Source organism: Botrytis fragariae, assembly GCF_013461495.1.
Source record: "Botrytis fragariae strain BVB16 chromosome Unknown tig00000012, whole genome shotgun sequence".
NCBI lineage: Eukaryota > Fungi > Ascomycota > Leotiomycetes > Helotiales > Sclerotiniaceae > Botrytis > Botrytis fragariae.
In genome coordinates, this window is record NW_023500989.1 from 2,098,317 (window position 1) to 2,125,095 (window position 26,779).

General features: G+C 43.2%; 10 protein-coding genes across 10 annotated transcripts; 4 read left to right on the plus strand and 6 right to left on the minus strand.

Annotated features, from left to right (window-relative positions):
* Nucleotides 1-107: 107 nt before the first annotated feature.
* Bfra_002873 (putative hmg box-containing protein) lies at nucleotides 108-2,237 on the minus strand (the record flags this gene model as incomplete). The annotated part of the gene is made up of 2 exons (XM_037333286.1): nucleotides 108-1,230; nucleotides 1,279-2,237. 2 exons carry the CDS (start codon nucleotides 2,235-2,237, stop codon nucleotides 108-110), a joined length of 2,082 nt encoding a protein of 693 aa, XP_037195414.1.
* A 424-nt stretch (nucleotides 2,238-2,661) lies between these two features.
* Bfra_002874 (putative dna ligase i protein) lies at nucleotides 2,662-5,461 on the minus strand (the record flags this gene model as incomplete). The annotated part of the gene is made up of 3 exons (XM_037333287.1): nucleotides 2,662-4,239; nucleotides 4,329-4,691; nucleotides 4,799-5,461. 3 exons carry the CDS (start codon nucleotides 5,459-5,461, stop codon nucleotides 2,662-2,664), a joined length of 2,604 nt encoding a protein of 867 aa, XP_037195415.1.
* Nucleotides 5,462-6,088: 627 nt separating this feature from the next.
* Nucleotides 6,089-8,852, plus strand: Bfra_002875 (putative rint-1 family protein; the record flags this gene model as incomplete). The annotated part of the gene is made up of 5 exons (XM_037333288.1): nucleotides 6,089-6,283; nucleotides 6,341-7,003; nucleotides 7,049-7,831; nucleotides 7,887-8,172; nucleotides 8,368-8,852. The coding sequence occupies 5 exons, from the start codon at nucleotides 6,089-6,091 to the stop codon at nucleotides 8,850-8,852; spliced, it is 2,412 nt and encodes an 803-aa protein (XP_037195416.1).
* A 1,134-nt stretch (nucleotides 8,853-9,986) lies between these two features.
* Bfra_002876 (putative 40s ribosomal protein s26 protein) lies at nucleotides 9,987-10,898 on the minus strand. Its single transcript, XM_037333289.1, has 5 exons — nucleotides 10,866-10,898; nucleotides 10,774-10,807; nucleotides 10,521-10,648; nucleotides 10,291-10,393; nucleotides 9,987-10,201 (listed from the first exon to the last, which is right to left on the minus strand). Exons 2-5 carry the CDS (start codon nucleotides 10,794-10,796, stop codon nucleotides 10,096-10,098), a joined length of 360 nt encoding a protein of 119 aa, XP_037195417.1. The 5' UTR covers nucleotides 10,797-10,807; nucleotides 10,866-10,898; the 3' UTR covers nucleotides 9,987-10,095.
* A 185-nt stretch (nucleotides 10,899-11,083) lies between these two features.
* On the plus strand, nucleotides 11,084-11,794 carry Bfra_002877 (putative ubiquitin-40s ribosomal protein s31 fusion protein). Its single transcript, XM_037333290.1, has 3 exons — nucleotides 11,084-11,105; nucleotides 11,176-11,556; nucleotides 11,611-11,794. Exons 2-3 carry the CDS (start codon nucleotides 11,182-11,184, stop codon nucleotides 11,701-11,703), a joined length of 468 nt encoding a protein of 155 aa, XP_037195418.1. The 5' UTR covers nucleotides 11,084-11,105; nucleotides 11,176-11,181; the 3' UTR covers nucleotides 11,704-11,794.
* A 132-nt stretch (nucleotides 11,795-11,926) lies between these two features.
* Bfra_002878 (uncharacterized protein) lies at nucleotides 11,927-12,300 on the plus strand (the record flags this gene model as incomplete). Its single annotated transcript, XM_037333291.1, has 2 exons — nucleotides 11,927-12,062; nucleotides 12,143-12,300. 2 exons carry the CDS (start codon nucleotides 11,927-11,929, stop codon nucleotides 12,298-12,300), a joined length of 294 nt encoding a protein of 97 aa, XP_037195419.1.
* Nucleotides 12,301-13,159: 859 nt separating this feature from the next.
* Nucleotides 13,160-13,660, minus strand: Bfra_002879 (uncharacterized protein; the record flags this gene model as incomplete). The annotated part of the gene is made up of 3 exons (XM_037333292.1): nucleotides 13,160-13,366; nucleotides 13,419-13,543; nucleotides 13,594-13,660. The coding sequence occupies 3 exons, from the start codon at nucleotides 13,658-13,660 to the stop codon at nucleotides 13,160-13,162; spliced, it is 399 nt and encodes a 132-aa protein (XP_037195420.1).
* A 634-nt stretch (nucleotides 13,661-14,294) lies between these two features.
* Nucleotides 14,295-16,176, minus strand: Bfra_002880 (uncharacterized protein; the record flags this gene model as incomplete). Its single annotated transcript, XM_037333293.1, has 4 exons — nucleotides 14,295-14,654; nucleotides 14,710-15,141; nucleotides 15,848-15,936; nucleotides 16,143-16,176. 4 exons carry the CDS (start codon nucleotides 16,174-16,176, stop codon nucleotides 14,295-14,297), a joined length of 915 nt encoding a protein of 304 aa, XP_037195421.1.
* A 2,468-nt stretch (nucleotides 16,177-18,644) lies between these two features.
* Nucleotides 18,645-23,740, plus strand: Bfra_002881 (putative abc transporter protein; the record flags this gene model as incomplete). The annotated part of the gene is made up of 15 exons (XM_037333294.1): nucleotides 18,645-18,857; nucleotides 18,912-19,434; nucleotides 19,479-19,711; nucleotides 19,757-20,036; nucleotides 20,083-20,316; nucleotides 20,374-21,089; nucleotides 21,141-21,303; nucleotides 21,353-21,592; nucleotides 21,645-21,843; nucleotides 21,895-21,966; nucleotides 22,028-22,143; nucleotides 22,203-22,387; nucleotides 22,437-22,870; nucleotides 22,925-23,005; nucleotides 23,056-23,740. 15 exons carry the CDS (start codon nucleotides 18,645-18,647, stop codon nucleotides 23,738-23,740), a joined length of 4,374 nt encoding a protein of 1,457 aa, XP_037195422.1.
* Nucleotides 23,741-24,686: 946 nt separating this feature from the next.
* Nucleotides 24,687-26,374, minus strand: Bfra_002882 (putative oxysterol binding protein; the record flags this gene model as incomplete). Its single annotated transcript, XM_037333295.1, has 4 exons — nucleotides 24,687-25,040; nucleotides 25,095-25,739; nucleotides 25,798-26,044; nucleotides 26,214-26,374. 4 exons carry the CDS (start codon nucleotides 26,372-26,374, stop codon nucleotides 24,687-24,689), a joined length of 1,407 nt encoding a protein of 468 aa, XP_037195423.1.
* Nucleotides 26,375-26,779: the final 405 nt, after the last annotated feature.

Below are 26,779 nucleotides of genomic sequence, written 5' to 3' on the forward strand. Positions count from 1 at the left end.
TAGCTGTCATTGTGATGATTAGTCTGAATAGTCTGAATTTTATTAGTTATTCAACAAATCTTAAATCTCAATTTGATTATTCTCTCGCCCACACTCTCAGGGACTTGTCAAATCCAAGAAATCGAGTTTCCTCGCAACAATCTCCACATCCCCATCATCAGGTGTATTCTCCTTCCCCCCACTTGTGCAGCTTTACTAGCCTTCTGCTCCTGATACTTCTTCGCCACCAGCCCCATAATATCTTTCTGCGGACTCCCCGGATTCTCGTCCCTAATTCTCTTCATATTCTCCTTTACGAAAACCTGATACTCATTCTCCTTCCCGTTCTTTGCCGCTCCCCTAGGCACCGGTTTGATCTGTGCCAAAACCCCCTTACAAGCGCCACATCTATGTCTTTGAGTATCGATACTTTTCGAATGTCTCTTGAACAGTGTTTTGCACCCTGCTTCCGTACATTCCCACACATATTTATATTCTATCTCATAAGAATGTTTCGTCGTAACCTCAATCCCGCGATCCCCAAATTCATTCGAACATTTCGCAGCCCATTCTTTGAATTCTTTTCCGTGCGGGTTAGTTTTGATATTCGAGATCATGAAATTGGCCAGATGACAAAATTCGTGCGCGAGGACATTCAAAAGACGATTTTCATCGTCGATGACTTTTTCGGCGAGCTCGATGGATGCGTAGTGACGAAATGTGGTGGGGGCTTTGCCATCGGTATTAGTGGTTAGGGGAGATTTGATGGTCTCGCGTTTCCAATTTGCGCGACCGGCGGTTGTGATGAGCTTTTTGGACCAGATGATTTGGACGCCGCCGGTAGAAGCGGAGAGTTCGGCAATGCGGCCGGATGTGATTTTGGTGTCGAGTTCGAGAAGGAAATCGGAGGCGATGGTGTGTTTGGAGATTGAGAAGGCTTTTTTGGATTCTTTGTCTATGCGAGGAGCTTTGAATGAAGGGGGTTTCTTGAAGAGAGATGTGCCTCTTGAGGTTGAGGGTGGTTGGAGCTTGGGTTTGGAGATGGGTTGGAGGGTTTTCATGGGGGAATATTGATCGTTCCAATCGTTGACGAGATCTTGAGACCAGAAACTATCCATACTGGGACGGTGTGGGGTAGATGGTATGCGGGATAACTTTTTAGGTGATGCCAGGCCTCGAGGTTTTAATTCTGGACTTCCTGGGGGTGTTGATAATTTGACTCCTTTGGATACTTTTCTGGATGAGGGGGAACTTTTATATATTAGCATTTTTCTAATACTATTAGATCGACTTTCTTACAATCGTAAAACAGCTCCATTGTCATCAAAACTAGAAGAAGTCCCTGGTCGAACCTCAACTTTCTCATCTCTATTTGGTGGCTGCAAGACCGGTGGGTTGAATGCAGATGGTGCGTCTTTGTCGTCGAGTGTAGTTTTGTCTAGAAGTTGTCGTAGAAGTTCTTCTTCTGTATCGGTATCACTCGATTCTTCGACCACTGTCCTACGACCCCTGACCAGTCTTCGAGTCGATTTTGGTGGTGTTTTGAACACGTCAGAATCATCGTCATCGTCTACTATGAAATCTGACAGATCATCATCTTCTTCTTCTTCGTCTTCGTCCTCCGATTCGGTTTTCGTAGGTTTCCGAGCCGTTGGTCTTCGTTTCTCATCAAGATCTGATATTCTAGGCTTTAAAGAAATTGGTTTCCTTTTTGGTTCATCCTTCAACACCTTTGACATCGGTAAAAAACCCGGTAGATCGTCCGAATCATCTTCATCCTTTTCCTCTTCTGAATCTGTGACCCTATAATTCCGAGCTACAACTTTGCGCTCCTCTTCGAAATCCGGTATCCTTGGTTTCACAACCGTTGCCTTCCGCCTTGGTTCTTCCTTCATCACTCGCGTCATCGGAACCGCCGAGTTTGAAGCCGATATCTTTCTAGGCTCCGTACTCGATCGCTTCGTACCCATACTCAATGGTTTCAAGAGCGGATTATCTGAGTTCTGCTTCAAAACGCGTTTCCTAGCTTTAGGCTTTGCATTCTCAGAGCTTTCTATCTCATCACTCCCTAGTTCCTTCACATTTGAAACCGTCGATCCTTTCTCTTTCTTCAGGTCACTTTTCGGTTCACTCCGCTCGACCTTCCTATTTGTTTCTCCCGATACTTTTTGTGATGTTTTTCTTCCTGCCTTCCCTCGAATAACTTCATTCACGTCCGGGAATTCCTCATCACTACTATATACTACAAGTCTCGCCATAATAGATACTGGTGTAAAGAAATTGGCTGTAGTAAACCTTAAATTAATATCAATGAGTTGTTAATGTATCAGTTATCGTCTCTTTTTTTCCGGGTTGTGACTTCTATGTTGGCTCGGCAACGAAATGCAAATAAAGTGGATTTTGTACATTTAGCACCAGGACAGTTGTTTCACCTCTCCCTTCACGATTAAGGAATATGATTTGATGGAATAAGTCTATGTTTTCAAATGCCATCTTTCATTTCGTTGGTGTACAATTGAAGCATAAAAGCAATATTGTAGATGCATGGTATTCAGGCCTTACTAGAAGCAGCTTCTGCTACATACGGGTAAATATTAAGGTTACTATACATTTCCAACATAGATAATATCCTCTTAATGAGACTTTATCAGCTAGCTGGAACAACTTGCGTGAAGTGATGGATCATTCCTCGTCCTCCTCTGGATCTACCCCCTGTGCTTCATTATTTCCATCGTCAACCTTTTCTTCCTGCTTCCTCCACAAGGTAGCCAGGAATTCACCTGTGCTAGCCTCTTCTATAGATTTATCTTCTCTCTTTTTCAGGAACCTAGGAAATCTCAAACTTAATCCCTTTTCATCGCTCACGAGACCAATTGCCGCTCTATATACGGGACTAATCGTGACATCTGCAAAAGCCATCTCCCAGACCTCTTGCGGTTCAAACCATACATCGGGGTTCCCTCCTCGATAATCGACGTAATTTGGTTTACCTCCAAGAACATGCTCCCCACCTTCTTCGTAAAATTCTTTGTTGGCCTTGTAAAATGTATCACTAAATCCTGAGATACACTTACACACGGCTTCCAGAGTGCCCGTCTCTTCGTTGCGAACCGCGAGGAGGATTGGTGACCAAAATTTTGCTTTGCGTCCTTGGCCGTGCCAAGCAGCAACAGGTATCAAATCGAGTGTATCATATGAAGCACTGTAGTCTTTCTTTACTTTCAGCCAAGAATCCAGTCGTTTGTCAGGCTCGTAGGTAGATAATAAAGCTTTTCTTCTCGTTTTCTTCTCGGCCTCTTTATCGATAGGCCTTTTTCTCTCTTTTGCATGCTTCTGGGGCGTCTGGAGAATAGAGGATACTGGCTCATTTGAAAGTTCTTCTGAATCAGGTAACGTGGGGTTTGGTAGATTATCTAGAATCTTCACCATGATTCCTTCGCACTTTCGCTCTGTCGCACCTTTGAAGAATTCCAAAACAACCTCTGAGTCTTGAGAAGTAGCATCGATACTCTTCACCCAGGTGAACTGATTCGGTACCTCGACGAACAAACCCCGAAGAAGTTCTCTTCTTTCCCGGAATGTTCGGTTCAGAAGTGATTCGCCATTCAAATACATCAAATCGAAAGAGAACAGGCACACATTAATGGTAACACTTCCAATTGCTACGTCTTTCCTCGCTCGATTTGCTAATGATTGAAAGGGTTTCAGATCACCAGTCTCTCGATCGACAGAAACGACTTCTCCTTCCACGATGAAACTATCAACTCCTTCTCCTCGAATCTTGGGTATTAATGCCACAAGATCAGGATATTTGTCAGTCATGAGTTCTAGATGCCTGGAGAATATTGACACTTTGCCGTTCTCATCGCAATGGACTTGTGCTCGTTGTCCGTCATACTTATACTCGCAACTAAAATCTCTACCTTGAAGTTTCGTAAGCATTTCTGCAAGATCCCTAGTAATGCTTCCTAACATAGGGCGTAACGGGATATGTAAAGCTAGTCCGCATCTAATTAGTAGTTCCTCACAGACTCCAATCTCAAGTAACACGGGTACCAGGTCGTTATAATTGGGTCTCTTTGCAAAACATGCTTTCACGATTTCCTCACCCTTGGACCATACCTCAGTCAAGCCCTCTTTTTTAAGTTTTGCCAACTCCTGTGCTGATCTAAGAGGAAAGTCTGCTCCCGGTGGTTTAGATAGTTGGAAAGCTCGAGATAAGGCAATCAACATTGTAGTTTTCACTGCACCGATGCGGAGCTAATAGACAGGATTAGTGAGAGATCCGACATGGCGCTCCACAGATAAACAGTATAGATTGTACTGTGAAGACAGATAAATTTACTTACATGTTGGCACAAAGTTCTAACAACATATCGACTCTCCTCTGCTCCTCTGGCATCTTGCAGCAAACGATCAACAACTCGTTGCTTGATCTCACTACTGCCTGTTCCTTGCGTCTTGGCTATTTTGACTAGGGATTGGTAAACTCCTTTTATTGTGAGTGGCTTTGGCTTTCTCAGTGTAAAGCTTTGTCTCTTCTTAGCCTCAAAAGCGACATCACCAGCATCACCATGTTTGTCGTACAAGGTCTTCAGAGACCTAGAGTCTAACCCACACACATTTTTCAATGCTTTCGAAATGGCTGAGCCTCCCAAACCAAGTTCAAGGGATATGTATGGCGGTGAAATCGCATTCGTTGCCAGCCAGACCTTTGTTGAGAATTAGTAAGAGTGGGATAGGGAATGTGTTATGTGGGTTGTGATATGAATATGTTGTATCTGCCTACGAAAGACTTGTAGACACGGTGTGAACGTACAGTAGGTAGGAGAGCATCCGGATCACCCTCGATGATGATCCTTAGTAAATTGACTAAAGTATCTACAATTTTTATGCGGCTCTGAGTGCTATTCACGAGTACAAAACATCTTGTCAAGAGAGCATAAGATGCATCCCCTCCTTCTGCAGCCCAGTGTTTTTGCAGACCAAACACATATTTCGAAGGTTCGAAAGTCAAAGGACTCTCATCTAATGGTATGTTCGATGAAATGGCATCTTCTGCTGTACCAGCGGATTGTAGTGAAAGAGTATTTTTATTGATATTCGGCTTCGCCGATTCCATATTTGAGTGGCCGTGAATGCCATCAATTGAGGTCTCTTCGTCTGTGTGGTTTTTAGTAGCTACCGCGGAGATTGGAGCCTCTGAAAGTTTCTCATCGGTCTTCACCGAATGGTTCTCAGTCACCTCCCCTGCGCCAATCAATTCCCGGTTCCATTCCTCTTGTAATTTTCTAGCCAGTTGCTCATCGGTCAATTCTGAGGGACCCGCGCTACCTGGACTGCTCAGGATTGGACTACCGACTGATCGAGACGACAACACTTCTTCGTCTTTCTTTTGCTTTCCGAAAAAGAAGTCGAGATTTCGAGAACCATTGGACTTTGTATCATTGTTGAGCTTCCTCCGCTTCGTAGGTGTCCCCATGATCTATATGCCTTTCGCCACTTGCACCTGAAATGGTGGAATCAATGGTTGTGAATATGCTTAGTATTATCATCTACGCGCCATCGTAAGAACTGTTGCTAAGCACAAAGAAAGTTTTGGTTAATTATTGGGTTTGAAACATCTCGTAAAACCTAAAGAGAGTTGAAAATTAAAGATAAATACAGCCCGCGCAGATTTCGGTGACGTCGTCGTCTTTCAAAAGGGACCCCGGAAAATGGTAGGTGCTCTCCACAATGCGCGAAATGGAACCAAACCTCAAAAATAACCGCACTTTTCAATATTCGATATTATTAAATCTGGTAATCAAAATTTATAATTGAAAATTGAATTGAAATACTCAGGAGCTTCTAATTGGCAAAGCGTCGGATTTTTTTATCATCTAGTACATCTTTGATATTATTATAGCATATCAAAATGTAAGTATGTATTTTTAATGTTTGGTTGAGTGAACGTAGAAGTCCATATAAATTCTGGAAGTGCTTTTTGACGACGCTAAAATTTAATTGTTACATAACCATCCCTACCTTACATTTATTAATCTTCACTAGTAAGGACAACTTCAATTATTGCAACTGTCAATCGAAAAGGACCACCCGATCAATAAACATGTCGCTCCACATAGAGCAGGAGCGTAGCCCGAGGGTTTATTTGTGCAATCCTATCGACGATATACCAGTTGGAGAAAGAAATATCAGAGTTGAGGACTGGTTGAACGACAAAATCCAAACCACCGCAGATATGACAGATCTGTCGAGCTTATTGGAGAACGTAGAAGCAAAGCAAAGACAGCTGGAAGAGCAAGTAAGTCGCAGTATATATGTTGATATCATTATACTAGCTAACACGGACTTCTCATAGTTAAAAGATGCCAAAACCAAGCTCGCTGAGGCCAAAAAATCCGCCGCAAATCACACTTCGTCGATGACTCAAAAGACTCAAGCTTTTGAGCAACAGCAAGAGGACTTACGAGCGCGGATGATGATACTTACATCTTCAGATACTCCAGAGGAGGCAGTGCGACGTTTGAAAGGACCAATGGAGAAACTACAACAAGTCGAATTGGCACAAGCATATATTGAACTATTGAAGGATGTCGATGATCTGACCAAGGAAGCTCATCAAAATCTACCTGACAACCCCACTGAGGCCCTGAAGCCATATGTGCGATTAAAACAACTTGCGATGACTTTACAAGCGACTCAGAATTCCACAGAAATTGCTGCCCCTCATCTCGTTTCCTATGTCGAACAGACTTCCAGTCATTTATGGGCACAGATGGTTCAAATCATGGTCAAAGAATTCCGGGATGTACTCAAAGCCTTGAAATGGCCAGATATCACTGTTGAAGTTTCTAAGGAATGGCAAATATGTTTTGGAAGACTCTTAGACTTGCAAGCTCCAGAAATCAGAGAAGCTCGAGAGCCCCTTGTACTTCTTCCTTTCGCGGTTTTAGTGAAGGAGAGTGAACTGAAATTTCGCTATCACTTCATGGGGGCCACGCCTACTAGTGCGAGCAGTCTTGTAAGTTTCTATCTTCCGTTCATGAAATCACTCTGACAAAAATAGCTTGGGGAATATTACCTAAATTGGATCATTGATGTTATAGATGCGCATGAGGCTTATCTTCGAGACAATGCTGGACCTGTCCTGGCTGCACACTTCTTAGGCAGTTCTTTAGCGGGGAACTCACTTTACATAGATCCTGTATCTGCCTTTATCACAGCACTCTTACCATTAGTCAAAGAGAAGACCGATCTTGTTCTTAACGAAATTCAGCACAATTCCGCGCATTTGAGTAAATTTATAGGCCAATTGATGGTCTGGGACGATGCTATCCGAATCAAGTACAAGTATGATGGAGGCAATGCTAAAGTTGGTTGGGTTGGCGTGACTTGGCATGTTCTAGATAAATGGTTCGGTCCCTGGCTAGAAGCCGAGGAAAGATTTGCCTTCCAGAGATATGAAGAAATAATGGAATCGCCGGATAATGGAGATATTGACTACGACAGCAACGAGTCGAAGAAGACTAAAGGTACCTTTGGTGCTACCAAGGTCACTGATCTCCTCAAAGCAATTACAACACAATACAAAGACCTCAGAAAAGTCTCACATAAACTTCGTTTTTTCCTCAATACTCAAATCGCGGTTCTTGATAGGTACCAAATTCGCCTGTCCGAATCCCTGGATGCTTATATCTCACTTACCTCAACTGTTGGCCGTATAGCTACAGGCGCCACTAAAGAACAACAACGGTCTGTCGAGGGAATGGCTGGGCTCGTCAGTCTTTGCAAAGTTTTCGGTAGTGCAGATCATATTATCTCAACTCTAGAATTCCTCAGCAACGAAGCGGTTAGGATCTTCTCTCAACACACTATGATGACGACAAGTACTGATTTATGGTTAGTTTTTCGTGGAATTATATTTCCAATTGGACGAGAGAGCACAAGGTGTACACCCGGATAGCGCCATTGCTGGCCCAATTACCTGTTCGCAACTAAAATTATCTACTTCGCTCAAGTTAGGCACTGGTGAGGGAACCATTTTCGATACAACCATCCAAGGCTTCAAGAAGATACGGAGCAATGCGGGAGATCTTCTACAGAGAGCGATTAAATACCCATTTCCAACTGCTTTCAGAGCTTATCTCACTCAAGCGCAATGGACAACAGTTGGTCAAGATTCTCAATCTTGTAAGTTATCTTTCTCTCATTCTAAACTCCCCAACCATCTGAACCCTTAAGACCCTTTGAATTATTCAGTATCCATGAAGGATCTGGACTATTTCGATTCAGCGTTTGGTATATTCATGATATTTAGCATTTTCACAATATTTGAAATTTTCAATTTGCTTGCATTTCTACGAGGTTTTCACTGACCATGTTTAGTACCACATTACACGTCCTCTTTAACAATATCGGCCGAGCTTGACCAACCTCTTCAGATAATGAAAGAGAAGATGGCTTATCTCGAGAAAACCATTTCTTATCCTGCATTCATGCGAATTTGGCGTCAAGCAATCTCAGCCCTTGAAGACTTGCTTTTCAACGAAGTCCTCCTCAGGCAGGATTTTACAACGTTGGGCGCAGCTCGCTTTTCCCAGGATCTAAAAGGTATTCAAAGCATCATTGGCAACTATCTACCGTTAGAGGGTACGGCATTCATGATGCCACGACTTACGCAGGGCATTGCTTTGCTAAATTTGCCTGTAGAGGCATCGGATGAAGGGGCGATGTCTTTGTCTGAGGCAGCGGAGAAAATTTATGCTGGTAGGCAAGCATGCGAAGGGGTTCTGAAAAAGTTGCATATGGACCTATTGGACAATCCTACCGCAAGACAGATTATCCTGCGAAGAGTTGAGGCAAACGATTAAAGTAAGAGGTGGATAATGTGGATGGTATAATCATAAATCTTCGACCAGATATCCAATATTTAGAAATAGCAAAATAGGTATCTTTTGAATGTTGAGAGATCTCTTGATGTTTTACGAACTATCAAGGTTTAGCATAGCAAGCTTTGAATATTAATAAGTTCTCAACATGTCAAACACTTCAATCACATTTATAACTACAAAAACATACGTCGTTAAAGTTCAACTCAACTCGCTGAAACCCTAAATTCTCAAAAATTCCCTTGAGTCATGTATAGAGTAAAGCAAGTATCCCCATTCCCCTCCTCAGCCATACCTCTCAGATTACCTCTTGCTCCTCCATCGTTACTCCCCCATTCCGTTTCAGCTTGTCAACTCTACTGTATCGAAAACGCCATAATTTCTTATAAAAATTCTAGTACACTACGTCCCATTTCCTGATCGTTGAATTGGAGTACCATCGCCCTATCTCTTGTAGGTGCAAACCATCCGAGCTCCTCTCAGTGCATTTTTTGTGTCGTCGAGTTGGATGTGTCGGCTGATGAACATTGGATTCCCGACGCGATGCCATAGCTGTATGCTGTATGTAGGGTTGTGTAGAGAACAGGGAGATGTCAAGAATTCACAAACCACATTGCAAAGGTTGGTATGCACAAATCTGTTAATGCTTCAAAGCTATACACGAATGTGTTGGGAAAGATCGCTCGCGAAGATGTGAACGATGTTGGTGACATTGGAAGGAAAGCGATGTATTTCTAAAAGTGACTGAAAAGATGTACTCACAACTGATTATAGAGTGATCTTGACACATGTATGCACGAAACGCTAGCACTTGCAATGATCAACTAGCACCACGATCATGGTTGATGTATACTAGAAGGCAACTGATCATCCAATCGACCATCCTCTGAGCAGGCCATTAGACGAAGGACAGAACAGGTGCTGTTCAAGATCTGAGCACGGAAATTTCTCCTGTAGAAGTTGGGCACATAACGGAGTACTTGAGAGGGCCTGCGCATATTCTCTGCTACAATGGAAAATTTAAATGCACAATGAAGATCCGACCAAAGCAGTTTCCAGTAAAATATCACATGTTTGAAAGATTGAGAAGATTGATTGAAGGTTTATCATCAGTCAATGAGGTCATATTTGTCTAAGCAATGCTTTTTGCATTAGAAATTGGATAAGACAAAATGCATCCCGAAAAACCCAGTCGATAACTCCTCCGTTCCCAACCTAAAGCACTCTAAGCCTTAGCGGCAGCTTGGTTTGGGTTGACCTTCTTTCCGTCCTTGTTGTATCTGACACGGGGAGGTGGGGCACGGTTACGTCTTCCAACACGGGATCGGACACTGTAGAAAAGGGAATCAGCCCAAGTGTTCTTGTAGGGTCAAACTTACTGGCAGTTCAACCAAGGATTCATCTCATAGCATTAACATACCGGACAATCTTGCCGTGGATGGCACAAGAGACGCAGTATTGCAATTTGAGGTACATCTTGGGAACTGTGTACTCAGAGAAGACAGATGCCTCTGAGATATCACCTGTAACAAAATCGTGTTAGCATCTGTTGCAAAAATGTCCAAAATCTCCTATCTGCCAAATCTCTGGATCTTTCATATCTTCCGCGAAGTTGATGTAGGGGAATTTTCTAGAATAATCGGAACGTACGGATGGCAGCGGACTCAACCATGTTACGGATGGTAAATCTCTTGATCGCCTTGTCCTTTGGTGTGCATCGGGAGCAGTTGGAGCATCTGATGGGCTTGACGTGACCACGACCCTTCTTGTTACGTCCGCTATAAAATCAATCAGCCTCCTGATTTCCTAAATATTTCTATTCGTCGACATTGATATAATCATGACAATTTTATCATTTCTCGAAGAGCTCGTCGTGAATTATGGATGGGGTGGGAAATCGTACTTGGACGCGCGCTTCTTGACCATTTTTGCGGATTCTAAAATAATTTGTTAAATTTGTCTAGAGATCAACTTTGAAGATATCTGCGAACTTACTGAATTGGCGGGTTATTCAAATCTTTGGTTGTTGGTTGGCGATTGTCGTTCGTAGGATTGAAATCTCGTAAGTCAACATCTTTCAATATTCAGTTGTGTGATCTGGTAAGCGAGACCTAGCTTGGCGCTAACGCATTTTAGCGCACAACCAGACTTTCGAAATTCCCTATCAATTATCTTGAACTTTTCTTTTCGAACTCTACAAGACCTTTGAGGAAGACAATCTAAACCGTTGTCCAGGTATGTTATTACCATCTGAATGCGAAATCGCATGTTTTCAATATGATTGAATTCTAACTCCTCTTTAAAGATAGTCATGCAGATCTTCGTCAAGACCCTCACGGGCAAAACCATCACCCTCGAGGTTGAGTCTTCGGACACCATCGACAATGTCAAGGCCAAGATCCAAGACAAGGAGGGAATTCCACCCGACCAACAGCGATTGATCTTCGCCGGAAAGCAACTCGAAGATGGCCGCACCCTCTCCGACTACAACATCCAAAAGGAGTCCACTCTTCACTTGGTGTTACGTCTCCGTGGTGGTGGCAAGAAGCGCAAGAAGAAGGTCTACACTACCCCAAAGAAGATCAAGCACAAGCGCAAGAAGACCAAGCTCGCTGTATTGAAGTACTACAAGGTTGATGGTGACGGAAAGATCGAGCGTCTCCGCAGAGAGTGCCCAACTCCAGACGTAAGTTATTCTTCAATAATTGGTATTTTTTGGACGCTACTAACATATATTCAGTGTGGTGCCGGTGTTTTCATGGCTGCCATGCACGACCGCCAATACTGTGGACGTTGCCACTTGACCTACATCTTCGATGATGCCAACAAATAAATTATCATCAATGGACAGTCGAATATGAAGGAGTAGATCTTCGCATGCTATGGTGTAGTTCAGATATTACTCAATGCTACGCAGAATCTATGACAAAAATGCTTGATTTTTCAATTGTTGGCTTTGCAATACGACAGTGATTCCCGTGAACATGCTAAAAAGATCGCCTTAGAGCCTTGGAATAATTGAAAAAATGAAACCTTTATTATCTCCAATTGAAGAAATGACGAAAACCAGCAGAAATCTATCACCACAATTGACTTCTACCCCGCTGCATTACCATGACCCAGGCCTAGCCATCGTTCCTCTATGCCCCAGCTTTGGCACTCGTTATCTTTATCTTAATCCGAGGTCGATCTGTATTCAAATAATCATCTTCATGCGCGCAAGCATTACTACACATATTCAAAAAAGCCCCAGCTACCTCCTACTCACCTAGGCAGTATCCTCTTGCCCTTCTCCAGAAGGATGCAAGGCGCCAAAAGACATCCAAGTATCGTTAGAATTCAGGGACTGTTCTATTTTTGTGATGTTCTTCCTAATTTTGGCAACAGAGATGCCTTGATAGTCTTTACAGCAGAACCTTCCCATGATTGACAGGATAACTAAAGGAAGCTCGAGAACTGGCATTTCCCACATTTCTGTTTCTCTGTGTTTTGATTTAGGCACTTCGTGCACGACAGTGACCACTATATACTCGTGATCTTAAGACTACATAGTAGGCTCATAATTAGTATAACAAGCCGAAAGGCATCCCAAATAAGGACTTCGGCAGAAAAAATGACAAAACACCGCCTTCCCAGCTAGGCATGCATCACGTGGTGTTTGCTCAAATTTATCTTTTGTTGCACATCTGAATTTTACACTCGTTTTTCTAACTTACACCAACAGATTCGGAGCCAAATTTTTTAAAAATTACATCGACTGGGAATAAGACCGGTTCTGGGATTTAATTCCCGGAGTTTGGGAGATGGTGATTTTTCGATTTTGCGCTTGTCCAACTGAAGGAAATATTGGAGGTTCACATTTTAAAATCCTTGATAATCACTATGTCTAATATCAGATATGTAACTGCTTGCGGAAATGTGATTTATGATCCGCAAATACCTAAACATACATGTATAAAATCGGGCATCTGAAAATAAATATGATTATGGTACTTTTGACTCCCTTTCGAAACCGTAACGCCATCAATGGTCTGTACATATCCACTCGCCTCATCTGTATCTCTTGGGACCATCATCCAGTTCTCCCCATTCTTGCGGTCGATTCAAGCGCTTTGAAGCGCACATTTTTCATGCCTCACGACCTTTGCTACCCTATTTCCCTTGCTCTCATCATCAGAATGGGAGTCGCCTTTCAACAACGTATCCACGCTGGTCTTTTGCTAACTTGATCATCGTCACAGAAATTTCCATTTTTCGACCTCCTCTCAATCTCCATACACACTCGCAACCTATCCAACAATTCTCCTCATCTCTTCCTCGCCCCAGACTTCCGTACCTTGCTTCAACGCATGCACCAATATTTGCAACGCATTCTCATTGAAATCATCCGCTTCACGGATCTTATCCAGATCTTCAGAGAATTCAGTAGTGATACGTTGAAGATAATGCGATGTGAACTTTTCAGCGAGAGCCGAGTCTTTCACTAAAGTTGGTTTCTGGAGATATGTTAATAAAATTCTGAAAACATTGGGAAGGGAGACAGATTACAGATGGGACTTTGACCGATGTTGGTTTAGTTTGAGAGATTGATTTGACAGCTGCTGATTGAGCTTTTGGCTTAAGCGATTGAGATTTAGGAGCAGTGTCACTTTCACTGTCGGATATGTTTGTCACTATTTTGATATTAGTATATAGTTTTGATCAAACATGGTGATATACATACCTTCAGTTCTTGACTGACTCTTCTTGCGACGCTTAGGTTTCACGGCTTTGGGCATTTTGGGATCCATCTTCGCAAGTACGAAATCTTATGTTCACTTAGAAAAGGTTGTTAATTCGACACTCAAGATTCAAGGACGACGACTGAAAAACAATGTGTTGCACGCACGTGAAAAGCTCGTGAGAAAATAATTTAGTGGGGAATGGGGTGGGGAAAGTACGGCGCCAGGGCGCTTTTCCCTCCTTACGAATCAATTACAACCTACCCAGTACTACATTCTCTTTACGAAACTATATTATAATAAAATGTGGTGTAAACAATACGAATCAAGAACTATTTTGCGATTGCATTTATTAGCGATTTCATGATTTTCACAATGTACGGGACTTTCTGTGGTTTGGGGGTTGGAAAGGGAGCACAAACGAAGAAAATCGCAAGTCGCCAACAAAATCTTGAAGGTCATTTTTATATTGAAATATAATCCGATAACTGACTACCAATTGAACCCCATTTCAGCTGCAAATAGCCGGCCTGTTTTAACATCTTTCCCGTGCGGAGAAAGTGTAGCTATGTTCGTATGTATGACACTAACGTACATAGATCAAATTTCCTTTGCAACTACCACGATGTTCAGACAACAGCATTCATTCAAAACAAGAGATGCCCAAAAAACCAAGATACAACAACGGAAACAACTAGAAGATCTATGCAGTCACCTTTGCCAACTTTGCCAATTTAGGGCTGTGTGTTTGAGAATCGATTGACTCAACCAGCAAGAGTGAAGTAACATAGTTCCTGAGGAACGCCACTACGATAGATCGGAGAGCGATTTGATCCGACTCTTTAAGATGGGAATAAACCTCTTCCGCTGTCAAAAATAAGAACAAACTGGTGGCGAGATAAGTTTCCACACCCTCACATCTTACCATGGCCTCTCCTAGATCCATCATCAGGCGCGTGAGAGATTTGTAAATCTCTTGAGGGCCCACACATTCGGCTTCAATCTCAGGCGTCTCCAAGTTATTTGCAACTGCGGCCACCGCATCACACATTATCCTCAACGTCTTCGGGTCAATCAACTCATTCTCCGTGAATGAACTAGAAAAAAAGCTGAGGAACCCAAGGCATGAGTAGTACAATCAGGGGCTTGATTTTTCTCTCGCCCACAATCTTGCGTGCTGGTTTTCGTATCTCTTCGCGGCCATCTTGGTAGAGGCCCATTTGCAGTAAGCCGCATTTGTCGTACATCATGATAGCGGCCAGAGCTGCGGTATATTCCTCTATGCTGCTGAATTCCGCGCCAGAAAAAATGAGGTTGCGATCGTACTTGTATTTCAAAGGGGTTGGTGCGTCCACAACAGTGTCGCGCCATGCGGACAATCTTTCGCTCTTAAGCTCAAGGAGCTCGAGATCGAGAATGGTGCGCGGATGAGTTGCTTTGAATAGATGGTCAAGCTTTTCTTCGATGCGTGGAGATTCGTTTGAGAGAATGTCCAGGAACTCGTCTGTTGAACTTTCGTCTTGGTGACCAACCAAAAAATCGATAAGATTCTTTTACGGCCAACAGGCTCTGGAAGTTTAGCATTATGTCCTGGGTGTGTCTTGGAGAGGTGAAAAGCAGTGATGATGCAGCTTCTTGCGTTGCTAGGATTACGGCAAGCTTCTTTGGAAGTCAAAAAGCCCGTCGATAGCCTTCTGACTTGTGAATAAAATGACTCTCTCGTAATCCCAGAGACAAAATGACGTTATTATAGAATTTGGTCTAAGTGCATGAGTTCAGTCCATTGTAATCTCTCATGTTTGCTGCAGTTCCAGTAATTGCTTATTGGCTGCTTTAACCAATCAACTATGAGATTGCAGCTGAGCAGATAGTACGATTCAATGTATGCTTATCAGAGTTCGTGGCAGATCTAGACGATCTCCCGCATGCTGACCGGACATATCTTACTATGGGAGGTAATAAATATGAAAGTAGTACACATTCATAAGCGAGCATTAAGATGACGTAAATTGGCCTGAAAAGTAACAAGATCATCTACGATAGTAGGACCTTCGTCATGGCAGTGCAACTACATTGAGTAACTTGCTAAGTATGCGTTAATTCGTGTCACCGTTCTGAGGCAACTATTCCCGGAGCGCTGGACGTCGATGGGAATACTCAATGATCGTAAGATTCAGCTCTTCCCTAGCTTCCCTGCGCTGGTTTCTTGAGGATTGAAAGACATCACATTGTGTGTCAGATCTGTAGCATAATTACCATTATACTGAGACCTTGAGGTATTCCTCCCTCGGCGGTCTTGGCATTCACACGGCCAAAATCCCCCTGTGGCCTCTTCTCTTCATCAACTAACGATGTAATTGTTAATTTTCTGCGCTTTCTCCATTTCAGAACTCTGTCAGTGTAATGTGACGGGCTGAGACTAAATTTTATGGATGATGTGCGCAAGTAATCATACACATGGCAATATCGAAGATAACTTCCGCTTAAAATCAAGTGGGTTTTGATAATCATGCATTTCCTAAGGATAAAGGCCCGCAAGTTATGCACTGACGAGCCAATACGACGGGCTCGTTTATCGACCGCATTTTACCTCCCCCTTTTCATCCACGCGTAGGAATATGAGACGAAGAGGAATTCTGGTCACTGAACCTACAGAGCTACTTTCTTGCCCTCAGAACTTTATTGTACCCAGTCAATACCGGCAAAATCGTCAAGCAGCTCAACTTTGACCTCTTTAACCCCAAGGCACTGCCATCTCAAATCGTTACGGTGTAAGGCATTCTTTGGCCGATTATTTAAAGCAAGAATTGGGGAGGGGGAGGAGGCATAGTATGGCAAAATGATGCGTTCATGATCGTTACGCCTCGGTGGGCAGTCTGATCATTTCCAGTTCTTGTGATACCGAAGCTCGTGTAAGAGCTCTAGTAGACCTTACATAGATCGAAAAGCTCCATCAGTAGCTGTATTGCACTTGCCCAAAGTAAATATAAGCCTTTCGGATGGTTATTTCCATATGGTGTGTCTTCACAGGTATTTTTTCGCTGAAGGGCATGAAGCTAATGCATATCATCCGCAGTTTCGGGTCGCCACCAAGCGCTTTTAGATGCCACAGAAGAAGAACTAGAAACCAGTTACTTTCATATGCACTTGTGCCCTCTCTTGTTGCGCTCCTCCATCTAAAAACTCATCGGTGGTTACGAACTATTTGCCGACCCATCACGAGAAATCACTCCAGAAACTGTTGCTGACATGTTCAGGCGCGCTCAGATTGAGCTGTCAAAGTCTGAGTCTGAATACAGTTCTCGATACATAACCACCATATTATAAGCTGATGTATTAATAGATTTGAACATATAAAAATCATTAATTCAGTTCAAGACTGATTGAATAATTCATGTTTCGATACCGAAGAGACAAGTGCTTTGTCGTGATAAGTGGATTCTTTCCCCAGCACAAGTGCTTGTTTCTTCCCCAGACTAACAACTAGCCGGCCGCTAACGATAGTCGACTATTACAAATGGTTCCGTCGGCATCAAGAGATTACATAGGGACCAATTGCCATGACCTTCAATCCTTCAGCCGCTGTATCTAGTTTAATCATCGACACCAGAACGATAGGGAGCACCGGTCTAGCTACCTTGGCAATTTTCTCCTTCGGCAAATAACAACAACAACAACAAACCCATCGCCACTTTTACTCTACTTCTGAGAGATAGTTAGAACTTTTGTGAGCTCTTGCGGGGTTGCATATCACCTATAAGCCCCCAAGGAACGAAGTTTATCTGAAAAGAGATCACCGACTGTTAAAAGGTCGATAAACTTAATCCAGTTAAACTAAAGTAATGACAAGAAAATATCTACAAACCTGACTAGAGTGAGTCTAGGTTGGTATAAGGCTGATAGAACTGAATAAGAGAATAGAAACTCAAGGAAGGGCTGAGCGAACGAATCAAATGGTATTTAATATGATTTGAGTAACAATGGATATACTCAAGGGGTACCAGGGCATATGATTGGTTCCGATGAACCACTGAGATTCATTATCACTTGCTTTAAGCTTTGTGCCGTATCTTAGTACCCCTATGAATTTTTGTCTTCGAGCTATATTTATATTCAGTTATTAACTGTTTGTCTGGCCAGACTACAGATGATGTAGAGCCTGCTATGTAGGTTCTAATTGTCAATGTTGTATCCTGTTTAAGGAGCAAAATTAATTACAGGAAGAAGCAATCCTTACCTACCTACCTACCTACCTATACAACCGACTACGAGCCTAGCGCACTCGCTAGATCTTACTATATAGTAGGCGTGACCTAATGTCACTCACTACCTACCTAGGTATTGTTTATGCACTTATTCCATTATTACATGATATATCTTGTATTACTCATTTATTACTTAAAAATACATATCGAAATCGAACTTCATTTCGACTTCGAATAGGCGACGATGAGAGTTGAAATGTGACAACCAGGACTATGCGCATGTATATGCTCTAATTTTGGTCTCGCAGCCTTTGGTCTGTGTTGGATCAACCAGATCATTTTACCCATACAATTCAACCTTAAATTGTAATGTAGGGAGACCGAAAAAGAGATAGAAGAGAACGTCTTCAATAGAATGATCTCAAGATTCAGGTCGTCCATGCTCCGTACGATTCAAATTTCCGCATGTTTACACTCACACCCGAAACACATATTCTCCGACTCGCATCTGGTTACCGAGCCGTAAGCTGTCATGGGATGTGCACGAAATAAGTGGGGCCAGGCTGCACGATTACTCTCATAGCATTTATTGAGGGCTTATAGCTTATCTGGTAAGAGGGGAGAGCACTCTGCGGCATTGAGGTGGATTTCGAGAAGGCCTTGCCTTATGTGGTATAACCAGATAAGCAGATTGATATTTATACATCAACAAGACAACTTGCTATCTGGAATCATATATTCCTTCTCCAGCCGTGAAGCTCCTCTGGCGCACTCTAACCTTGGTATCTTTGTCTTCCTCATCATCAGGAGGTCACAAGTCTATTGAGCACAAGGGACATTTGCCCATCATGAATTTCTTTCAGCACCAGAATGCCTTACAATTCGAACCTACTGTCATGAGGCACATCTCGCAAGACAATGTCGTAAAGTCTACAGACGTGGTTAATGTTATATCTACAATATGTGCCATAGGATTCATCGTATGCTTGCCTGCCAGATTTTGGCAGCTTCGTACTTCTCGCGCGAAAAATGTTTTGCGATGGCAAGGCTGCTCAAAAGCAGTCAGTACTGATCTCCTTTCCGTATTTTATGAATAATACTGACAATGACTACAGACCCTTGCAATACTGCTATCTTTTCTTCTGCTGGCCTATGTTGTCACAGTAAATGTGAAGCATGAAGTAGTTCTCGTCATCTCTCTGTTAGCTTCATCAGGTGCTGCATTTGGGTTGAGTCTGCTTTTGGTGCTTGAGAACAAACGATCTCTGAAGCCGTCAGATTTAGCTGTTCTTTATCTTGTGCCATCAATCATATGCGATGTTCTTCTTCTTACAATGCCTCCGAAAATTCGGGCATTGTCTAGAGCCTCACATCCAGTACTTGCTCGGTGTGTCATACACTCAGCTCTCTTAGTACTCGAGAGTTGTGATAAATGCCCTTCACTTAGCAACTCTAGCAATCTTCAATCCCCAGAAGAATCACATGGCGTGCTGAGTAGGGTGCTATACACTTGGATAAACCCCATCTTGCTTCAAGGATATACAAATATCCTCATTGACCAAGATTTGCCACCTCTCAGTCAAGATATGAAGCCAGAGTTTACAAGGAAGACAATGCTTCAAACCTGGTCCCGTCGAGGTTAGTCAAGAAACTCAAAGTAATTATTTTGTTCCTTCTCACAGAACTAGCCAAGCCTGAAACGAAGTATAGCCTACCTTTGGCGTTGATGAAATGCTTGAAACACCCATTTTTGGCTGCTATCATGCCGCGACTGTTCTTGATTGCCTTTCGGTATTCTCAACCTCTCCTAATAAAAGAATCGATCCAATATGTCGTGGCATATTCTATCGAGGAAGAAAGTAGCCGTGGTTTTTGGCTTGTTGTATCAGCCGTGGCTATTTACGTTGGCCTTGCTGTAAGTGCCAGTCTCTGTTCTCCTGCCATACGCTAATTGGCTCAGTTATCAACAGCTGTGTACCAGCACCGCATAAATAGACTGAAGCTCATTACCAGAGGGACTCTTGTGGGGTTAATTCATGCAAAGACTATGGTGTCTCCCAGCATTGCTTATGACAATGGCGAGGCGACCACACTTATGAGTGCAGATGCAGATAGTCTGGACGGAATCGCTGAGATGGTTCACGAGACGTGGGCTCAAGTTATTGAAGTTTTTATAGGCGTAGGACTTCTCGCTACCCAAGTTGGCTGGATCTGGCCTCTTCCACTTTTCCTTATCTATTGTCAGTACATCAACCCAATCTCTTGATATGATGCTAAAATTAGTAGTATGTTCACACATGAGTCGATTTGTTGCGAAGCATTTACAACCTCGTCAAAAAGCCTGGAATGCGGCAACTCAAAGTCGTATAGGAGCTACCAGTTCATTGATAAGTTCCATGAAGGTTGTTAAGATGATTGGGCTCCAACATAATCTTACCCACCGAGTGCAGCAACTTCGAAAAGAAGAGCTATGGGTGGCCTCGAAGCTTCGATGGGTCATGGTATACTACAACGCATCTGGTTAGTCAACAGCGGTGTTTTAATCCTGATACTTACATTATACTAACGAGAATGTAGCCAATGCACTGGGAATATTTTCCCCAGCGATTACACTGGCTCTATTCGCTATCATATCACAGGCCAATGGAGTTAAGCTCGATCCCACGACTGCATTCCCAACCATGGCAATCTTGAGTATGATTACCCACCCAGCAAACATGGTCATGACAATTGTACCGCGTGCAGTGGCGGCTTTTGCTGGGTTTGAAAGAATTCAATCGTTCTTGCTCCGTCCATCTTTACAAAACAATCGCGGGGTACTGCCGAAACTTACTCAAAGTGAAGTGGCATTCAGCCATTCCACAAAGCCCAATCTCGCACTTCAAATTCAACAGTTGAAGATAGGTGACAAACAGAATGTTCTTGACAATATCAACATTGAAGTGCGCGCAACATCTTTCGTTATAATCTCGGGTCCCACCGGTAGCGGTAAATCAACTTTATTGCGCACTATAATTGGAGAAGTAATACCTGCCCGGGGATCAATTGCTTTATCAACAAGAAAGATAGCATACTGTGCTCAACGACCCTGGCTACCAAGTGGTAGTATCAAAGAGGTTATCTACGGTGCTAATGACATTGATGGTGCTATTAATCAAGACCATGAGGAATGGTACAATACTGTTACAGAAATGTGCTGTCTCACTCATGATTTTGATACCCTGCCAGATGGGGATCAGACACAGATTGGTAGCAGAGGACTTAATTTGTCTGGAGGTCAAAGACAGCGTGTGGTATGTTCCCTCGAACGACTAGGTAGATATGCACTAAGCTAACAACGGTAGACACTAGCGCGCGCATTATTCTCAAGGTCGGACATATTATTACTAGATGACACTTTTAGCGGATTAGATGGTGATACTGAGCAAACCATATTTGATAATTTATTCGGATCCAATGGCCTAGTGAAACGGTTGAAGATTACTGTCATCCTGGTTTCTAATTCTAGTGAGTTCCCCTTGCCCTTAGGTCAAAGCAGTATCTAACTGTAGAATAGCTCAGTACTTTCAATCAGCAGATCATGTAGTTGTTTTGGGGGACCATGGAATAATAGATCAAGGTAACTGGCAAAGTATCAAAATCAAAGCTGGCTCCATAGCAAAGTTCTCTTCTGGAAACCACGTCAAAGATAATGCCGCAGTGGCGGCAGCTTTTGCAAAACTTAACGCCCAGGTTCGAGCAAAAGACGAAGCTGAAATTGACCTTGCAAGACAGAGCGGAGATTCAGCTCTGTATGGTAAGCCTCCTCTCTCTTCAACGGCGTTAGAATAAGATTAATATAAGCGTAGGATACTATCTAAACTTTGTCGGCTCAAAGAACTTTTTTCTCCTTATCGCCTGCACAGCATCATATGCCTTCTTCATTACCATCCCTCAATACTACTTGCAGTTTTGGACCGAGCCAAGTGGCGGAAATACCCTATTTTGGGTCCTTGGATTTTTGTTTCTATCATTCATGTCGTGGATCACGACAAGCATTCAGATGTGGTAAGTGCCTCGCAAACTTCTGTGAGCTTATGGTTGTTGAATACATTCTAGGGTCGTTCTTATACAATTGGCATCGCAATCTGGATCCCGAATACACGAACGGCTTTTGCATATCGTAACGAGGTCAGTGCTTCTTCCCTACAGAAGATGATAGGATGATATAGGAGAGACTGATAGTTATCAGCGCATCTTTGTCATTTTTCTCCCAGACCGGCAATGGTTCCATCTTGAATAGGTTCAGTCAAGATATCCAGCTAGTGGACAAGCAATTGCCACCAGCCCTTCAGACCATTATAACTCGTAAGATTATCATCGATTCCTCTTCTCTCAAATCACCTGCAGTATTCTAACACATGCAGAAATTTTCAAGCTCCTGATGCAAGTCATATTACTTTTCGTTGCCCAGAAATGGCTCACAGTATCCCTACCAGCTTGCGTGCTTGTTGTCTACATCGTCCAAAAAGTCTATCTCCGCACCTCTAGACAGCTTCGTTTCCTAGAGCTAGAGGCTAGGGCAGGAGTTTTCTCAAGTTTATTAGAATCTGTATGTATGGCCCTCGAATAACGAATCTTCCTCAGACTGACAAATACAGGTCGAGGGTCTCGAAACAATACGCTCATTTGGCTGGTCAAATGCAGTAATAGAGGATAATATCACAAATGTGGATAACGCTCAACGTCCCGAATTTCTCCTTCTGTGTCTCCAGAGATGGCTCAACATCGTCTTGGATCTTCTAGCAGCTACCGTCGCGACCAGTGTTATTGCTTTAGCTGTAGCATATCGCGATCGTGTTAGTGGTGCGCAAGTTGGAATCGCGCTCAATATCATGCTCGTGGCAAACACAACCTTGCTGAAACTCGTAGAGAGCTGGACGACGTTAGAAATCTCTCTTGGGGCTATTGCTCGCTTGAGAACACTTGAAAATATGACACCCCGTGAGGCTGGAATGGCTCAGACCTTGGAGCCTGTAGAATCCTGGCCGTCGAAAGGAAATGTCGAGTTTAAGAATATCACTGCATCTTACCTGTATGTAGCCCCAGTGAGGTCTTGAATCCGCTAGCTGACAAGAGCAATATACAGATCCGACGCGGCAGCTCTCAAAAACCTAAGTCTGAGTATCACCTCGGGCCAGAAAATTATCATCTGTGGACGCACAGGCAGGTTCGTGATCCCTCTTCACCAAATGCACCACAAACTAACGTTCAGATTAGTGGCAAAAGCACTCTTCTCCTGACGCTCCTGCGTCTTCTTGAGTTACAATCCGGTCAGATCATGCTCGACGACGTTGACATCAAGAAAGTTGGACTTGATATTCTTCGACAACGCTGCTTCATCACCGTCTCGCAAGATCCATTACTTCTCTCAAACGAAACCTTACGATTCAATCTAGATCCAGATGCCTCATTGTCCAACGAAACTTTGATCGCCTCGCTAAAAAGAACAGAACTTTGGTCCTTCCTCCAAGGAGCAGCCGGAACAGACGATATCCCGGAAACAGCATCAGGCATTACACCCTACAACGACCACCCAATTCTCGACAAGCCCCTCTCATTATTCCCAGAGCTATCTGTCGGCCAAGGCCAACTTCTCGCTCTCTGTCGCGCTCTTGTCAAAGCCCAGACAGCTCAACATGTTGGTCGCAAACCCGTCGTGTTATTAGATGAAGTTACTTCTTCTCTGGACTCCGTTACCGAATCAATCATCCATGGTATTATCGATGATGAGTTTACCCAAAAGGGACATACAGTTATATGTGTAGCGCATCGAATTGAAGTATTAGCGAAGCATACGGAGCCGGGGAGAGTAGTGGTGGTATTATTGAGCAATGGGAGATTGCACGAAGTTATTACGGATTTGAATGAGGGGATTTTGGAAAAACTTGGGAGATTGGACTGAATGGGTTTGCTTGTGATGATGCTTGAGATGAGAGGGAAAAGTTCTTGTTGTCGTGCTTAAATATAGATGAGCGATTTGACTTTGTATACTCCTCGGGTAGTGGTATCTCACCACCTTCAACCTATTTCAATACCAAGACTCGCCTAGATCATCATATGAATCTTCCCACTACACCCCAATCCCCGTCCAAAACTCACCACCTAACCAACAAACACATCCATGTATCCAAACCCCGGCTCTCCAGATAACCGAGTGATATCATCTATATTATTGATGAGTCTCACGATCGATTCTGTTCCGACTCTTACCCAGTCCTAAAATTCCCGTCGAATGATATTACCTACTTCCACAGCAATCGCAATAGCAACTTAATAGCAACTTAAATCTCCTTCCCAAATGAAAGAGGAAAAGAGAAGAGAGAAAAGAGGCATCACAATCACTAAACAAAAACAAAAAAAACACTCCTAATTTCTTAGTAACAAAATATGATTCTGGTATAGTATGCGTATGTGTGTATTGTATACCCCAACTGTATATTCAAATTCTTCCTTTACTCTCCGCTCTCTACTCTCTACACCGTGCTCACTTCTATCCTCCGCTCTCCTCTCTCACCCCACCCCCGCCCTCCGCTTCTTCCCTCTGCTCTCTACCCCCCAACCACACAATTTCCACAACCAACCAGAAGGAAACGTCTATGCCATGTGCTCAAAACATAAGCTCCCCGAACCCCGTATCCGACAAAGTAACGAACTAAAGCAACGAATCCCACATCGCCATCTCCATTCCCTTCTTCTTCCATTCATGTACGTGATGTAATAATGTATGTGTATACGTGTCAAGTATCAAGAGTATCAACAAAGAGCCATCTCATTTCCTTTCGTATCATCCAAGACCAATCCAGTTACCAGAAAGAAAGAAAAAAGCTATCCCATCCGGAGCATGCATTCTAAGCACCTGTAACTTCATTCTCCTTCAAATCCCATTCTCCTTGCTGTAACATGTGTAGAACCTCTTTTCCATCGGCCGTCAAATCCGGTTTACCTAAAGGTGTAACCGAACCTGTGAAGAATCTCGGTTGCCAATCAACGCCTTGTTCTTGTCGTTGTTTAGCCTTCTCTCTTTGCCTTTCTTCTAATTCTTGTTTGAGGGCTGTTGCCCGGGCAAATTGCCGACCATGAATGGCTTCTGTGACGCCTGACCAGAACTTGAGAGATTCGTTTGGTAGCTGTTTTTCTGTTGGGGGGATAATCTTTGGTGCTACTTGAAGAGGCGCGAGATCTATTAGGAGAATTTGATTGTCCTAATAACGTTCAGTCAGTATCTGTCGTCTGGTTTTATGAAATGGAGTACCTACGCCCTTCGGCCCCAAGCTGAAGTATAGCTTGTCCTTCCAATTTCCAGATACTCTTGCCAATACATCTTTATCAGGGACATCTTTTATCCTCGTCTTATTATCATTTTCTGGATCGTAGCGGAAGACTACTCCCTCCACTTTGTTCTGCGTTTTTCCTAACCATCCCTCTTCAACATAATGTAAGATTGTCTTGATCTTCGTCTGAGCGCAACTGATGTAGCACTGGTCTCCTACGGTAACACTTAGAGTTCCACGTAAAAGCCCTCCAAGATGGGCGGCTGGATGTGTGAGCTGGTATTGTTCGTTATCTCTCCTCTCAATATTAATGAAGATACCCAAATTGTGCTCCCCTGGTGTAACCTTGATACTCGTTCCAGTGAACTTTGCCGATATTTGATCGAAACCCCGGGCCGAAATACCCTTTTCCGGACAATCGACATAAAATGCGGAGACGGGTGGATGATGCGAAGTTTGTTCCGTCAAGTACGATACTCGAACTTTTTTGCCCGATTTCGGCTTAGGAATTGTGACATTCGACGCATTAGTCGATGACATAGGAGTAGCTTTCTTCGAAGATGAAGCACTAGTCGTGCTTAATTTTCCCGTCTCTATAGCCGGTTGTGAATCTTCGACTTCCCAATTACACTGTTTGAGAGATCAGTATTCCCCACTTCGACCTTTCAATTTAGCTGCAGCTGCTTACCCTAAAAAATTCCCCAAGAGTAGAATTGTATGGCTTGCAAGGTTTTCCTTTCACATATTTCAAATCCTTCGTAAACCAAAATCGCATGACTTCCAGCATTCTATCTAATGGATCATCCGAGTCTCCTATTGCCACAAATGTATTCGGTTGATCGAGGTAATTCCAATACTCGAGATTGGGCGTTGGTTCTAATAGCTGGGCTGGCAAACTAAATCGAACGGAAGCAATATCTGCCACTCCAATAAACCTATGAGAAAAGAGAGAGGAATGTCAGTCATGGCCATCCGAAATGTATAGGTATCTGCGAAGTGTCCACAGGTTGCTTGAGAGGCTGAAGCCACACTTTGTTGCCTTGATGGCGGTGTGGTTTTTATGAACATCTTCTAGCAAAGATGCGCAGAATTACAACAACTTACTTTCGCAGAATGCCCAAGAACATCTTAAGTTTTGAGCCATCATCTGGTGGTTTCTCCGCTACCGCGGAGGATGTAGGTAACGATTCGGAAGCAGTTGAGGGGGCCGTCGATGCAGCAGGTGAAGGATTAAATGCGGAGGAACCCGAGGATGTAGATGCCATATTTGAAGATGCGGATTAAATAACAATTAGAGAATCTTATATTATTCTGGTATGTCGAGCAGAAACTTGAAGGGAGGAAATGATTTTCAAATTCGGTGTTTGAAGGTTGGTTGGTTGTACAGCAGGTGGATGCTTAGGATGGAGAAATCCTTGGTACGGGAGTGACGTTTATTTTAGGGGCCTTACGATAAGGAGCCGATAGGGTGAAATGATCACAACAGGTGCAACATCTGAGAGGAAAGATTGGTGCGTTTAAATCTCGCAAATTCGAGGATATAAACTTCTGTATAAAGGTAATCAGTAACGTAGATAAAGTAACAAGATATTCTAAGAAACAACAAGAAGACAGATTGATATGACACTTTGGTGTTTATTATCTATACGATTAACCGTGCGAAATTGAAA

Coding starts and splice junctions, on each gene's coding strand:
- Bfra_002877 (XM_037333290.1), top strand. CDS start 11,182: ATGCAGATCTTCGTCAAGACCCTCACGGGCAAAACCATCACCCTCGAG. Junction 11,557..11,610: donor GAGAGTGCCCAACTCCAGAC/GTAAGTTATTCT, acceptor ACATATATTCAG/TGTGGTGCCGGTGTTTTCAT.
- Bfra_002876 (XM_037333289.1), bottom strand. CDS start 10,796: ATGGTCAAGAAGCGCGCGTCCAA. Junction 10,649..10,773: donor GTCAAGAAGCGCGCGTCCAA/GTACGATTTCCC, acceptor TTGATTTTATAG/CGGACGTAACAAGAAGGGTC. Junction 10,394..10,520: donor GGTTGAGTCCGCTGCCATCC/GTACGTTCCGAT, acceptor ATTTTGTTACAG/GTGATATCTCAGAGGCATCT.